The following is a 13,992-nucleotide window of genomic DNA, read 5'->3' on the forward strand; positions in this document are numbered from 1 at the left end:
ATTTTCCACTGTGGTGTTCTTGTAATGATTTGTTTTAGATTTATACCTTATACCTTGCTGCAGTCAGGATTATTTATATAATCTCTCTCTCTCTCTCTCTCTCTCTCTCTCTCTGTGTTTTTAGGCTCTTGCTATGGGGATGATGACAGAGTACTACCACTACATTTTTACTACATTGGTAAGTGCTCCTGCTTTTTTCTCGCTTCTACTCATTTAGAATAATACCATGTACATATGGAACTTTGCAGAAACCAAAACTTCATATCTAATTTATCATTTAAATTCTTAATAAAATTTCCCAATAAAGGTTTACACACTTTGAGCATCTTCTTGGAATAACATTGATTATCAATTATATACCAGTAAACTGGTGACAGGATCATGGGAACTCAAGACTCATTCATACTGTATTGCTGAATAGCAAAAAAAAAAAAAAGTTAGAACTGGATACAGCGAAAAGGTCTCAGAGCATCCACGCAGGGTGCCGCATATGGGGTTTAGCATGCAAAAAATTCAAGGTTGCTGCCCGGCCTCCAAATTCCCCAGTACTCAGGAGAAACAACTCTGATCCATTAATTCCCCAGCTCCTGAAAGAACCATACTGTAGCCTTCTGTTGCCAGACGCCACAGCACACTCTCAGAGGTCTTGTGGACTCATGTCCGAGGAGCCAGAGCTGCCCAGGGAGCACAAGGGGAACCTACACAATATTGGGCTTAATATTTCGGGTTTTAATGTTATGGTGGTGTATACCCTGAGACCCGAAAAAAAAAAAAAAAACATTTTCATATTTAAATTATTTTAATATAACATAAGTCTGTGAGAGTCTTTTTTTTTCTTTAAAACTGTCATTCAAATTCAAATTCAAATTTTATTTGTCACATACTGTACACAGTCATACACAGTACGAAATGTAGTGAAATGCTTATACAACTGCCATTGACCCTAAAAGAGAATTAAAGTTTACAATAAGAAATAAATATGAATAAAAGAAATACGATAAAAAAATTAAATAGAAAAATTTAATTAAACTAGGAAAAATAGAACTAAAAATAAAAATAGAAATATGCTAGGAAAAATAGAACTAAAAATAAAAATTGAAATATGATGTACAAATATGATGTCATTTATTTATTAGTTATAACATGTCCCTTGTAATGGACACTGGGTCTTGCTTTGTCAATAGAAGTACAATGAATTTTAGTTCTATTTAGTAATATATACCATAGCTTAGGGCTGTGCAATTAATCCGATCTTGATTTCACTTTCAATTTCTGGTCTCAACGATCACAAAAATGGTGTAATCGAAAAAAAAAAAACTTAAGAATCGAAGTCGAAGCAATTCTGTTGTTTGGGAACAGTTTGGATTCGAGAAAGCGGACGTGGATCAAAAATATTAGGTGCAAGATTTTCTACGCGGTTGTGTCTAGCACTGGTTGGTAACACCACAAATCTTTTTAACCATTTAAAATTTAAACACAGACCGACATATCACCAACTAATAAAGAAACAGAAAGAGCGACGAACAACCCCCACAACAACCTCGGCAACACAGTCATCCATTAAAGACACGCTCTTCAGTGCAAATCCGTATCCATCTAGCTCAGAAAGGCACAAAGAAATAACAGATGCCGTTACATACTTTTTAGCCAAAGACATGTGCCCTATTAGCATGGATGAGAACGAAGGATTCAGGAAAATGATAAATACTCTGGACAAGCGTTATGCTTTGCCATCTCAACACCATTAATAATAGTTTATTATTTATAATTTATTTATTATTTTATTGAATATTTATATTTTATTTATTACTTGTTTTTAAAAGATTGTGGAAGTGCACTACATTGTTGATCTTGTTTGCCTTTATCTGTTTTATCTGTTTTAAGGAGAATTCACTGTTCTGTTCAATAAATGCAACATATTTCCAAAGTCAATGAGTAATTGTGTAAAATAATCGTGATTTCAATCATGACCAAAATAATCGTGATTATGATTTTTTCCATAATCGAGCAGCCCTAACATAGCTATATAATTATAATATGATATATTAAGTAATATAGTTGGAAGCAACAATGAGCGGGCCCAAGCACCCTGCGCCATCTCCACCCGAGCTATGATGTTACTTAATATGATTTTACTGAACATGATGTCACTCAATATGATGTTCCACAGAAGGTTATTAACCAATTTTTAATGTATGTTTAAGGCATCGTCACAGCTGACCAGTTAAAGATATCAAAAATTTGCATGCATCCTCGATGTCTTTAGATCACATAGGCCCAGGTCGGTTTCGATTACATAATTCCCTAGGAAGAGTGTATTGAATTCTTACGGGTATGTTTTGGCACACAAAATAACTTTTGACATGACATGACATGCAATGCCAATTGTTAAAAGCGCTATACAAATGAAATTGAATTGAATTGAATGTGAAATTTGTTTAGCTCAATAAGCTGTCATTCGTGCAAGTGTGTATGAGCTCTGCAGCAAAATCTCCACCAAGCCACGCCCAGGGCCCAGACCTTCTGCCATCCTAATGGCAGCAGATTTCACTGTCTCCCAATTTTCATAAGTTTTTGAACATGTTAATACCCCCAATAAGCCCTAGGAAAAGCATCTTTACACACTATGATGACATAGTGCTGATGTTGTAGTGCTTGGGCCCTAATAAGATAGATAAGTATACAAAAAGTCTGGTCTTTTGCCAGTTTCCCAGAGGCCTGGTGGTCTGATCTGTACTGGATCCAACTGTTTGTGGCAGCCAGATCAAAGCAACGTAGGATGGTGTGGACAATTCATTTCCTTGAGCGGCTTGACATTGGATAGAGGCTGATCATGTGGTCCACTCCGCCTATGTTTTTATTCAACTCAGTTACAACAGGGTTAGATGCAGTAGCATGGCACTTGTCTTTTTTTAACCATCTTGGGCAGATATCCTAAGGCTTTATTCCATAGATGGAAGATGCCAAAGGACCTTTCTTGTTGTCCAGCCATTTTGTTATAGCTAATCTCAGAGTGTTTCCTGACATCATCTCTGATGCGCCTCTCTCCTGTCCATTGTTACTGGACATTTAAGACATTTAAGATCTAAAAAAGATTAAATTCGATTCTACATAATAGTCCCTGTTGCCAGGAGAGTGTTTTTCTTTGAGCGATCCAGAAAAGACAGAACATGTGATGTGTTGGCCAGACCCCCACTTGTGTGACATCAATAGAAAGCCCAGTATGTACTCTTTACAGTACATTAGGAAACAAACACACTGCATGCATGGTGTTTGAAATAAAGACCACAGTATTATGTCCCCCACAGAGGACAAAAATGAATTGCTGGGTTTCAGGAGGATACAACATAAAGATTCATCATAACATCTGGCAAAGACTAAAAAAACACACAAAAAGGATAAGATCAGGAAAAAAAAACATTAAAGATGTAACTACCAGTGCAGTACTGTAGTTATGTGTAAATGAGTCATGTGACTGTGTGTTGTACAGTTTTTTAAAGTACAGTGCAGATTTCCTTCTTTTATACACTGTCCACTACACTTTAATATCTGACTACATCTGACATTACTACTTGCTTCAGTCTAATGCCAGATTCTGATTAAAAAAAGAAAAGCCTGAAAAATGATCAAAGATTAATATTTTATATGTATTGAAAATGAATAAACAATTACAAATAATTTGCAACCAGTTTAAGCATTTGTTCCTATAATCTGTGTTTAAATCATGCATATTTATCTATTTACATTCTGTATATTTAGAAGGACGAGGTATAAAAATCGCCTTATTACGTTCTATTACAAAAATCATGAGCAGATCATGCACTGTATTTTTGTCTTGAAATAATCTGAGAATGCTAGCACAGAGATAGCTGTGATAAATATATGAGGTGAGGTGACAACAACAACAACAATAGAAACTGTGCATGTACTGTACGGTATAGCGAAGTTAAAGGGATCTGATACAGAGACCATAGTTTTAAGAACTTGATTGTGTATGTGTGAATGAGACATCTGTGCAAATTTACAGGGAGAACTAGCATTACATGAAATGTTTCTGGTTAATTTCTTTATGATGTGCATACTCATTACTGTTTATTGTACAAAATTATAAGACATCTGTAATGTTACTATAAACTCAAAAGGCAAGCAGCTGCTCTCTTAATGGTCAGGAACGATCCCCTGTTCACAAAAAGAGTTATTAGCCCTTCCTAGCTAATAAATGCCTACTTGTTTAGAAAATATACTATTTGGCCAAAATTTTGGATATGAAATGAGAATATGAGATATGTAAGATGTCTTTACACACTGGAAAAAATGTAGCTTATACATTCTGTGGTTTACATGATTTCACAATAGTCATCAGTTCACTGCTTGAACTAAAGTCAATTTTTAACATGTTTGTAATTACTGGACTACAGGATCGATTCACATAGCACTTACATGAACCATGTAAATGTAAACTCGAGAGCCCTGACCTCAACCACACTGAACACCTTTGGGAGTTGAATTAAAATGCTGACTATGCCCTAGGCCTTTTTGTCCAACATCACTGCCTGACCTCACTAATGCCCTTGTGGCTGAATGAGCACAAATCCAGCCACAGCCACACTCCAAAATCAAGTGGAAAGCCTTTGGAAAAGAGGGAAGGCTGTTATAGCAGAAAATGGGCAGCCCTTCCATAATAATGCCAATGAGTTTGGAAGTTCATTGGCTAAGACGGTGGACTACTGAGTTTAAACCCAAAGCCTGTAAGGCCAATAACCCTCAACTGTTCAGATGTATACAGTAATAATGACATTGTTAGAATTACAGTACAACCTCAAATTGTGAGTAACATGGTGTGCGAGTGTTCCTCAAGACGAGCAAAGATTTGTAATAAATTTTGTCTTGAAAAACGATCAAGTCTTGGTTTACGAGTAGCGAGTATCATGTATCACGCATGCGCTTCTTGTTTTGACGCCGAGCGTCACATGATCACAACTGAGCCAACGGCTTTTCTCTCTCTTGCGCTGCGGAATTGTGGGTAATCGACTCCCCTGCTGGGTCTTAGTGCGCATCTCTTACTGGTATAATCAACATCTGTGCACGCGTGTACTGTTTACTATAACACTGTGACCACGTGTGTGTGTAAAACATATTTTATGTTGTGTCTGTAGGCGTGTGTGTACAGCGCGTGTGTAAAGCTAAAGCAAGTCTCATTAGAGAGGTTAAAATCCATTTTCTCTCTCTGTATCCCCTGCTCTTTGTGTCTGTGTGCGTCATTGGACACTGTGTCTTACACACATACACACACACACACACACACATGCACACACACACACACACACACACACACACACACACACAAAGAGAGAGATTTCTTTATTTTTCTGATAAAACAGTGTTTCCTTTTCTTTTGTTTGCGCGTGTGTGTGTGAAAAGTAGGGGGAAAGGAAAGGGGCTCCTTACTTTAGCCTTGCACACTTACACACACACACACACACACACACACACACACATACACACATACACAGCGCCTGCATGCACAGGAACAGAAACACTTATCTGTCTGGATTTATTTTCACGTTTTTTTAAAGGTAAAGTGCAGGTTAATTTGGTTTATTTTTACTTTATATTTTGTGTTAAATATTTTTATGTATTTATGTGGAATGAATAATTAAATTTTTCATTATTTCTCATGGGAAAATTTGATTAGGTTTACGAATGTTTAGAAAAATTTAAGCTTGCTTCCAGAATGAATCATGCTCGTAATCCAAGGTTTCATTGTAAATATAAATTGTTCTGGATAAAGATGTCTGCAAAATGCCGTCAATTTAATCTTATTGTTATGGTCATATATCCACATCCTTAAGGCAGTTTTTCTGTTTGTCATAAAAAACACCAAAAAAAAAAAAAAATCTTTATTAGTCCTTTAGTGAAGTGACGATACAGACATGGTGGCATGGTACTGTACAGTAGCTTAGTGGTTAGCACTGTCACCTTGCACCTCCAGGTTCTAAGTTTGATTTCTGTGTCAGGTCTGTGTGCATGGAGATTGCATGTTCTCCCTGTGCTTGGGGGGTTTTCTCTGGGTGCTCCGGTTTCCTCTTCAGTACAATGACATACAGATTAAGCTAATTTACATTCCCAAATTGCCTGTAGTGTGTGAATGAGCATGTGTGTACAGTATATGTGTGCCTTGCGATGCCCTAAGTCCCCCATGATATGTCCCAGGCCCCCCACGACCCTGCACACAGGACAAGCAGTATAGATGAGTGAGTGAGTGAGTAGTACAGACATCCTTATTTCCTCTCTTCTTATTTTATTTTTATATAGCTCTACATGTTGTTTTTGCACATTAGTTATAACGTTCAGGGGCAAGACATCAATATATGATTTCATTTATGACCTTTACATCAGATCATTTGCTGTCATTAGGTGGATTATTTTGGGCTTCTGTGACATCCAATGCAGCAGCCGCACCACAGTGACTGCAAGAGAAGTATACAGAATATGATATGAAAAATTCTTTCGAGCTCAAACTATAAAATCTTGCAGATCATCAATGACAAACTTGTCAGGTGGTTACACATAGTGACATGACCTGTAGATTGTAAAGGACACCCAAGTAAAAAAACAGTGTGCTAAGTAAATTAAATCCTAGCATGCCAAAGCATACTTAAATGTACTTGCAGCCAGACTAATGACTAGTATACTTGAAGTTTCTATTTTGGAACAACTAATTTTGCATTAAGTATATTTAAATTGTTATTAAATTGTACAAAAGTACAATTTTAAGTGTATTAAGTATACTTTTATGTGCTAAAGTGGAACAACTTTAAGTATACTTAGTACACTTATAGTATATGGCTGTGTGTGTACTAACGTACATACCTGACAGTAATTAAAGAAATGTAAGTATATATTTAATGTATTATAAGTACATTACGGCAATTCTTACTGTGTTACCAATACCTGATTAATATACTATGAGTATATTCTTATTGCAGCAGTACCATGCTGTTACACTTCTGGTCAAGCAAATGTGTTACCAGTACACTAAATATGTTTAGGATAAGTTACAAATGCTGAATGCATTTTCTACACTACCACATGTTTTAAAAACACATTACATCAGTAATTATGAGGCAGGTATAATTCGGAGCATTATAGCAGAAACAAAGTACATAAGATTTAGCAATAACACATTAAACAATACATTCTATAGTTTAAACTATGTACTTAATTTTAAACTACCTAACAAAAACCATAAAATTTACCTTATGCCACTAAAAAATAAAATAATAGGCGTGAATTCAAACTAGAAGTGAAGGACTAGGGAGCCAATTAGAAAACATACAATCTGAATCTGCCCGCCTCCCATTTTTGATTGGCAGGTGTTGCGCCAATTTTAGTCTCTGGTTGGCTGGAGTTCTAATGCTGCTGCAGTTTGTGTAAGTGTAGCTTTATAATAGTGAGCGCACAGAAAAATGAGAAGAAATGATTTTAAAACTTGGTAAATGCATGATGTTAGTATACTTTTTATATATTACATCATGGCACAACTTTTTGTTAGTAAATTTGCAATGTATTGTAGAAGATTTCAATATATTTGTGATACACTAAAGTGTATTCTTTTTCACTAGGGATGTATACTCAGCAAAAAAAGGAAACGTCCCTGTGTATTTCAACAATAATGTTGTAAAAATCCAAATAACTTTACAGATCTTCATTGTAAAGGGTTTAAACAATGTTTTCCATGCATGTTCAATTAACCATAATCAATTAATTAACATGCACCTGTGGAATGGTCGTTAAGGGTCGTTGTGTTGTATACACACAAACACACACATACTGTATACACACAAACACACACATTCGTCTTACTATCTTTCTGAGGACCTTCAACAGCTTACAGAAAGTAGGCATTTAAGGTCACAGTTCCTAAAAACGCAGGACACTAAAGAGACTTGTCTAGCGACTGTGAAAAACACCCAAAGAAAGATGCCCAGGGTCCCTGCTCATCAAATTGCCATGTCCGCACAGTGAGACGCCTAAGACAGAGCTACAGGGAGACAGGAAGGACAGCTGACCATTCTCGCAATGAAAGACCACGTGTAACAACACCCGCACAGGATCGGTACATCCGAATATCACACCTGCGTGACAGGTACAGGATGGCCGCAACAACTGCCCGAGTCACACCAGGAACACACAATCCCTCCATCAGTGCTCAGACTGTCCGCAATAGGCAGTCCATGAGGAGGAGATGCACTGCAGTACTTAAAACTTTTTTAATAATTTAATTTTAGCCCTCCCATCTAATATCATAACCAGCAATCACTTTACAAGATGGATGTCACTGTGTCGGCACGGTGGCATAGTAGTTAGCATTTTGGCATCACACATTCATTACGAGTTTGAGTTCCACCTCACATTTGTGTTTGTTGACTTTTCATGTTCTCCCTGTGCTTGATGGGTTTCCTCCGGGTCTTCCTGTTTACCCACACATTTGAAAGCTATGCATCTTAGGCTAACTGGCATATTCAAATTGCCCGTAGTGTGTGATCGTGTGTGTGCTTGTGTGCCTTGTGATATATTGGCACGCCATCCAGGGTGTACCCTGCCCAGTGCTCCGAGTCCCCCGGGATAGGCTCCAGGCCTCCTGTGACCCTTTACAGGATAAGCAGTACAGAGAATGATTGATGGGAAGTGAGTGAAGTCACTGATGAGAAGTAGCTACAACACACAGAGGGAGAGAGATTAGAGAAAACTATGCTGACACTCAGTGCTTTTGTAGCTGACATGGCCCATGGCCTAGAGGGTTTCTCCCTCCCTAAAATTTTGACAAGTCCTCTTGCTACTTGTCTTCATCTCCCCATCACTCCCTAATCTTCTTTTCACTCCTCTCTGTTTCTTTTCCCTTCTGCCCTATTTTCATGACTTACACATTATTAAAATTAAATTTTGATTAGGTCCATATCTCATATATATCAGTGAAAAGTCTGCTCTTGCCATTTTCTGCGCTGCCCATTTCCCAGCAAATTAAAACCCTCCAAGCCCTCTGACTTGCACTGATTATGAAATATAATATAAAAAATGACAATGCATTTACCTGCTAAGAAGTGGCGGTTTTGTGTTATTGTATGTGAAATAAACACCAGATAAAGCTTTTTTGATCAACATGGACAGCCATATTTAAAAAAGTGTAAAAAGAGAAAGGATACGAATGATGATTGAACGTGTCTGACAGCCACATAATTAGTTTTGCCAATAGAGAACTTGGCAGATAGAAAACTCAGAACTGTGAGCTTAATTCACCCAACAGAGTGAACGACCGTGCTACAGAGAGGCTGCATATGGACTCCATTTTCTGCCAGATTTTCTTCCTCTAACTGCTATCAGTTCCCCGTCTGTGCTTGCGAGAGTGAAGGACAGGCAGAGACAAAGAGACAGAGAGAGAGAGAGAGAGAGAGAGAGAGGTACAATTAAAGAGAACAGAGAATGAGTATTAAATAATAGGGTCATGTAGCAGCACATATACAGTACAGTACATTATGATTGTTCCCTCTTCACGATAACATCTTTACTATTATATTAGGGGTTTCTAATTGTAACTGTGTAGATCTCCAAATAGTCATATCTTTTATCATACCTTTACACAGATTCAAAGTGGGCATGACCATTTTATTCAATAAAGATAGGCATCGGACTGTTTTTTTTTTTAATATATAATAACTCCGCTTTCACAGTTTTTATTTTTGTTTATAACATTTTCTAACAAGTTTACTTGTAAAGTGGGTTTCTCCAACATTTTTCCCGTGAAATCCCATTGCCAATACACACCTCCAGTCTTAACCAGATGCTCTGTGGACATCACTGCCAAGGCTTCTTAAAAGATAAATAAATAAATAAATAAATAAATCCACAGAAGGGATCATTTTTATGTGTATTTGTATTCATTTAGAACAGATTATGTGTTCACTCCGAGCAGTCTTTTCTTATTTGGTTACATATTTGGTTACATTCTTATAACATACTGTTTGTATAAACAACAGGATGGCATTTGGGTTAAGTTTTGTTTTCCCTTTTCCCCGCAGGACCTCTTCGCGTTGGACGTGGAGCCGTATCGCTACAGCGGGGTGAACATGTCAGGCTTCCGTATTTTAAACACAGAAAACAGCCAAGTATCTTCCATCATAGAAAAGTGGTCCATGGAGCGCCTACAAGCACCTCCCAAACCTGATTCTGGCTTATTAGACGGCTTTATGACGGTAAGGTTGAGGTTGTCATGTTGCACTGTTTTTTTAATTATATATTTTTTTTATTAATAACACTGTTATTATTAAAAATATATAATTACTATTACATATTTAATTCTCTGGCATATGCATTGTCAAAAATATTTTTCTTCAAAGGGGTATTGAAGTTAAAGAAATTCAATTGAGGAAGTAGTAGTGGTCTTTATTGTATAATTGATGCTAAGGTTTCTGATGCAATAATCGGTTTTGTAGTGAAACACAGCATTTCCCTCAGGACCTGAATACACAACCTCCGGGGGTGTGCTGAATTCTGAACCTCGTGTGATAAGCAGGGCCTCTGCCTCAGTGATCTAAACGCTGTCTGATAGCAGCATGCTGGCAATAATGACTTCTCCACAGCTCTCACTCAACACTGCCTCTCTGATCTGGGAACAGCGCCAAGCCCTGAACTCACCAGAGACACGGAGAGAGGAAAACAGAGAAAAGCTGCCAAATAACTGCTGCAGGTTATAAAAAAAAAAAAGTGACACGGCTTACAGAAGTATGGAAGACCTTTCAGTTTCGATTGCGTATGTTCAGCTAAATTGATAAGTCTTTGATTGCAGGCTTTGATTTGGATACTGTGAGAGATAGCAGTATTGAGATTTAAGAAGTGAGAGTTGCAACCAAGTAAATTTTCTCTCTCTCTCTCTTGACATTTTTAAACACAGTCAATTAACAGCTGAAAGAGTATAGATTAGCTGACTCAGTCCTCGGCCAACATATGTGTGTATACACACACACACACACACCAGCACATACACACACACACACACACACACACACACACACACATATACACACAAACACACACATATTGTATACACACACACACACATATACACACAAACACACACACACACACATATACACACACACGCACACACGCACACACACATATATACATAAACACACACACACATACACACAAACACACACACATACTGTATACACACAAACACACACATTCGTCTTACTATCTTTCTGAGGACCTTCAAGTTTTGTAAATGAAAAAAAGGGTTTCTCACAGGAATATTAGTGGAGAAATTTGGTCCACACTAAAATATAATAATGCACACACACACACACACACGCACGCGCACATACACACAGACAAACTGGGTAACTCTGCTTTACTGAGTAATCAGTCTTTACTTGTCCGTCCAGAGGTAAGGTAAAATCACAAAAATCTGTGTTTTTTCAATTACACCACTGACTTGGCAGGCTGATATATTTTTGAACTTCTGTGGTTTCAGCTAATCTTCATCAAGTAAGGAAATAATATATTTGCAATTGAAGGTAAAAACATTGATTCATTATACAAATGACAGTCAGGCAGTGGCTAGTGCACATTGACATACTGAACGATTCTATAAAGATGTGATTGATAGCTACATTCATTTGTAGGATTTATGGTCCTGTATGCCTTGGTACCAGCCTGCCGCAGTGCAACTTATGGACCAGTTAATGATGAATCACCCCTAGTCGAAACAAAGAGTCAGGAACTTTGAGATGGATTCATTTCTACTGTACAGTATGTGAGACCGCAGTGAACAGTCCGGTGAGCCGTGTGAGTCTGGAGATTGCGGAGGGATCACAGCTGCAAGGAAATTAAGTGAGGCTTTTACAAGTTACACATGTGCTTCGACATTTGTGGTTTGTTTGGATGTGTTTGTCTCTTTATGCTCAGATTAACATCTAATTCTGCAACCTGTTCTATTGTATGTCCAAAGCAAAGAGACACGAACATTTAATCTCGTGATTTTTGTGGCCTGATAAAGGAGTTGCTTGTGAGTTGCTTGTGAGCACTGTGTATGAAATCTATTTCTCCACCTTTTCTCATTGTACATAATTAATCTTCCTTTGGAGAAACCCTGCCCCAAGTCAAGGCTTAACATGCATAATGAAAATGACCTAACAAGCTCCTCAGGCTGATTAGCATAATTTCTCTCTTTACTAATTACTTTAGCTTCTGTTTGATTTACTGTGAGAGTTAATCTTTGCCAGATTTAGAAAACACTCAGGAATGGAGTCCCCAGGTTCATTATTGAAAGACCCCATAAGTAAATGGATTAAAAAAAAAAAAGATTTTGGGATATTTTTGGTATTCTGTATCTATGTTATATAGATGCTATTAGTAATTTTACATTAGAAGTGACCTAACAAGCACTCCAAGTGGTTCATTCATTTAGCTCTTAAACTATTCTATGCGTTGGGTTCTAATGGGTTTGGTGTAGAAACGAGAGAGTTAAAACTGCTATAAGATTGAAAGACGGATACGGAACTGCCTTTCCTGTCTCTAAAGACCTTGGCTCAGCCTTATGTTGATGGACCTGACTGTCACAGTGTCTCACAGGAGATCTCTGTGAATGGCAGCTCTTGGTGGGAAGCAAGCAGTAGACTGCAGTGTAAGCAGTGACCCTTAGCATAACCAGTGTGACTTCCTTTTCAAGCTAACCCTAAAGCATGATCTCTCCTTGTTCCTGAATCCAACTTGAGTTTTTTTTAACTAAACTGTCAGAATGAAAACAGATGGCCATTTTAACTGCCTGTGCCATGCTTTAATATTATCTTCTCTCAAACATCTGCTCTACTGTTGAAGTGATGTTTATTCATAGTTTCTGTAACATTGTGTCCCAAACAGTTTTTCAACCAGGGATCACTTTAAACATGAAAGTCAGAACACATTAGGTTATGTTTAAAATTATATATATGGTACTTGTTTTTGAGTTATTGAAGTTTGAATTACATTGGATAAAGTTGGGATATTTGATAGGAGCTCAATAATCTATTTTAATTATTGATAAAGTTGGGGTTGGATTTCCACCAGTGTAACTGAGTAAAAAAACCAACAAAATGCAAATGGCATAACAAAAAGAGGTTGGGGGGGGGGGGGGGGTTGGTTCAGGACAGTATCTGTGAATCCTACTTTGAGATCCGGTTAACCTACAGTATCAGAAGCATTTAAGGCCATGACACAATTTTCCAAGCTTTAAAGGCACAGTCAGCTGAGTGTTTCTTAATTTTTTCACCCACTGGAATTGTGATATAATGAATTATAAAATTTTAAATTATATAATTATAATGAAATAGTCCATCAGTAAACAACTGTAACCTCTTGTAATTTAGGATAATCTTGACGAGAGAGAGAGAAAGAGAGAGGAAGAGAGAGAAAATTAGGTTTGGTCACAGTCAAATAAGAGATAAGGCAAATGGATATTTTGTGCAGACTACATGCAGGACTAGCATAACTGAAAGGGAGAGTCAGAAGGAACCATAGATGTGAGGGCTGCCTTGTAAGTAGGGCATTCAGTCACTTTACTGTCAACAAACCTGTGTAATCTTATAAGACTAGGAAAAGACAGTATTCAAACATACTCGTTCACCATAATCCCAATCTGATCCTTAGCTAAGGAGAAGCTTTTCACAAAAGTCTTAATTATACAAATAAGTTTTTAGCCTAGACTTAAACTCTAAGACTTTAGACTGTCTAAGACTGTGTCTTTATCCTGAACACTAATTGAAAGTCTATTCCATAACAGTGGAGTTTTGTAAGTTGATGTAGTCCATTCATGTACTGTAGGAACCTCTGTAGACTCTGTAGTCCAACTAGTGACCGTGAAGCCAATGGTGACCATTGTATTTTATTCCCATTTGTACAACTACTGTATGGTAGGACATAGTCAACATTCACATGCACATTAACACTGCA

General features: G+C 37.4%; 1 protein-coding gene across 2 annotated transcripts in view; it reads left to right on the forward strand.

Moving 5' to 3' along the window:
- The window catches only part of grik2 (glutamate receptor, ionotropic, kainate 2), a 166,164-nt gene that overhangs the window by 59,995 nt on the left and 92,177 nt on the right, over positions 1-13,992 (forward strand). For both annotated transcript variants that reach the window (XM_053494214.1, XM_053494215.1), the window contains exons 5-6: positions 125-178; positions 10,080-10,253. In XM_053494214.1, coding sequence (XP_053350189.1) covers positions 125-178; positions 10,080-10,253 — 228 coding nt within the window. The remainder of the gene's footprint in view (positions 1-124; positions 179-10,079; positions 10,254-13,992) is intronic.

Source organism: Clarias gariepinus, chromosome 4, assembly GCF_024256425.1.
Source record: "Clarias gariepinus isolate MV-2021 ecotype Netherlands chromosome 4, CGAR_prim_01v2, whole genome shotgun sequence".
Lineage (NCBI taxonomy): Eukaryota > Metazoa > Chordata > Actinopteri > Siluriformes > Clariidae > Clarias > Clarias gariepinus.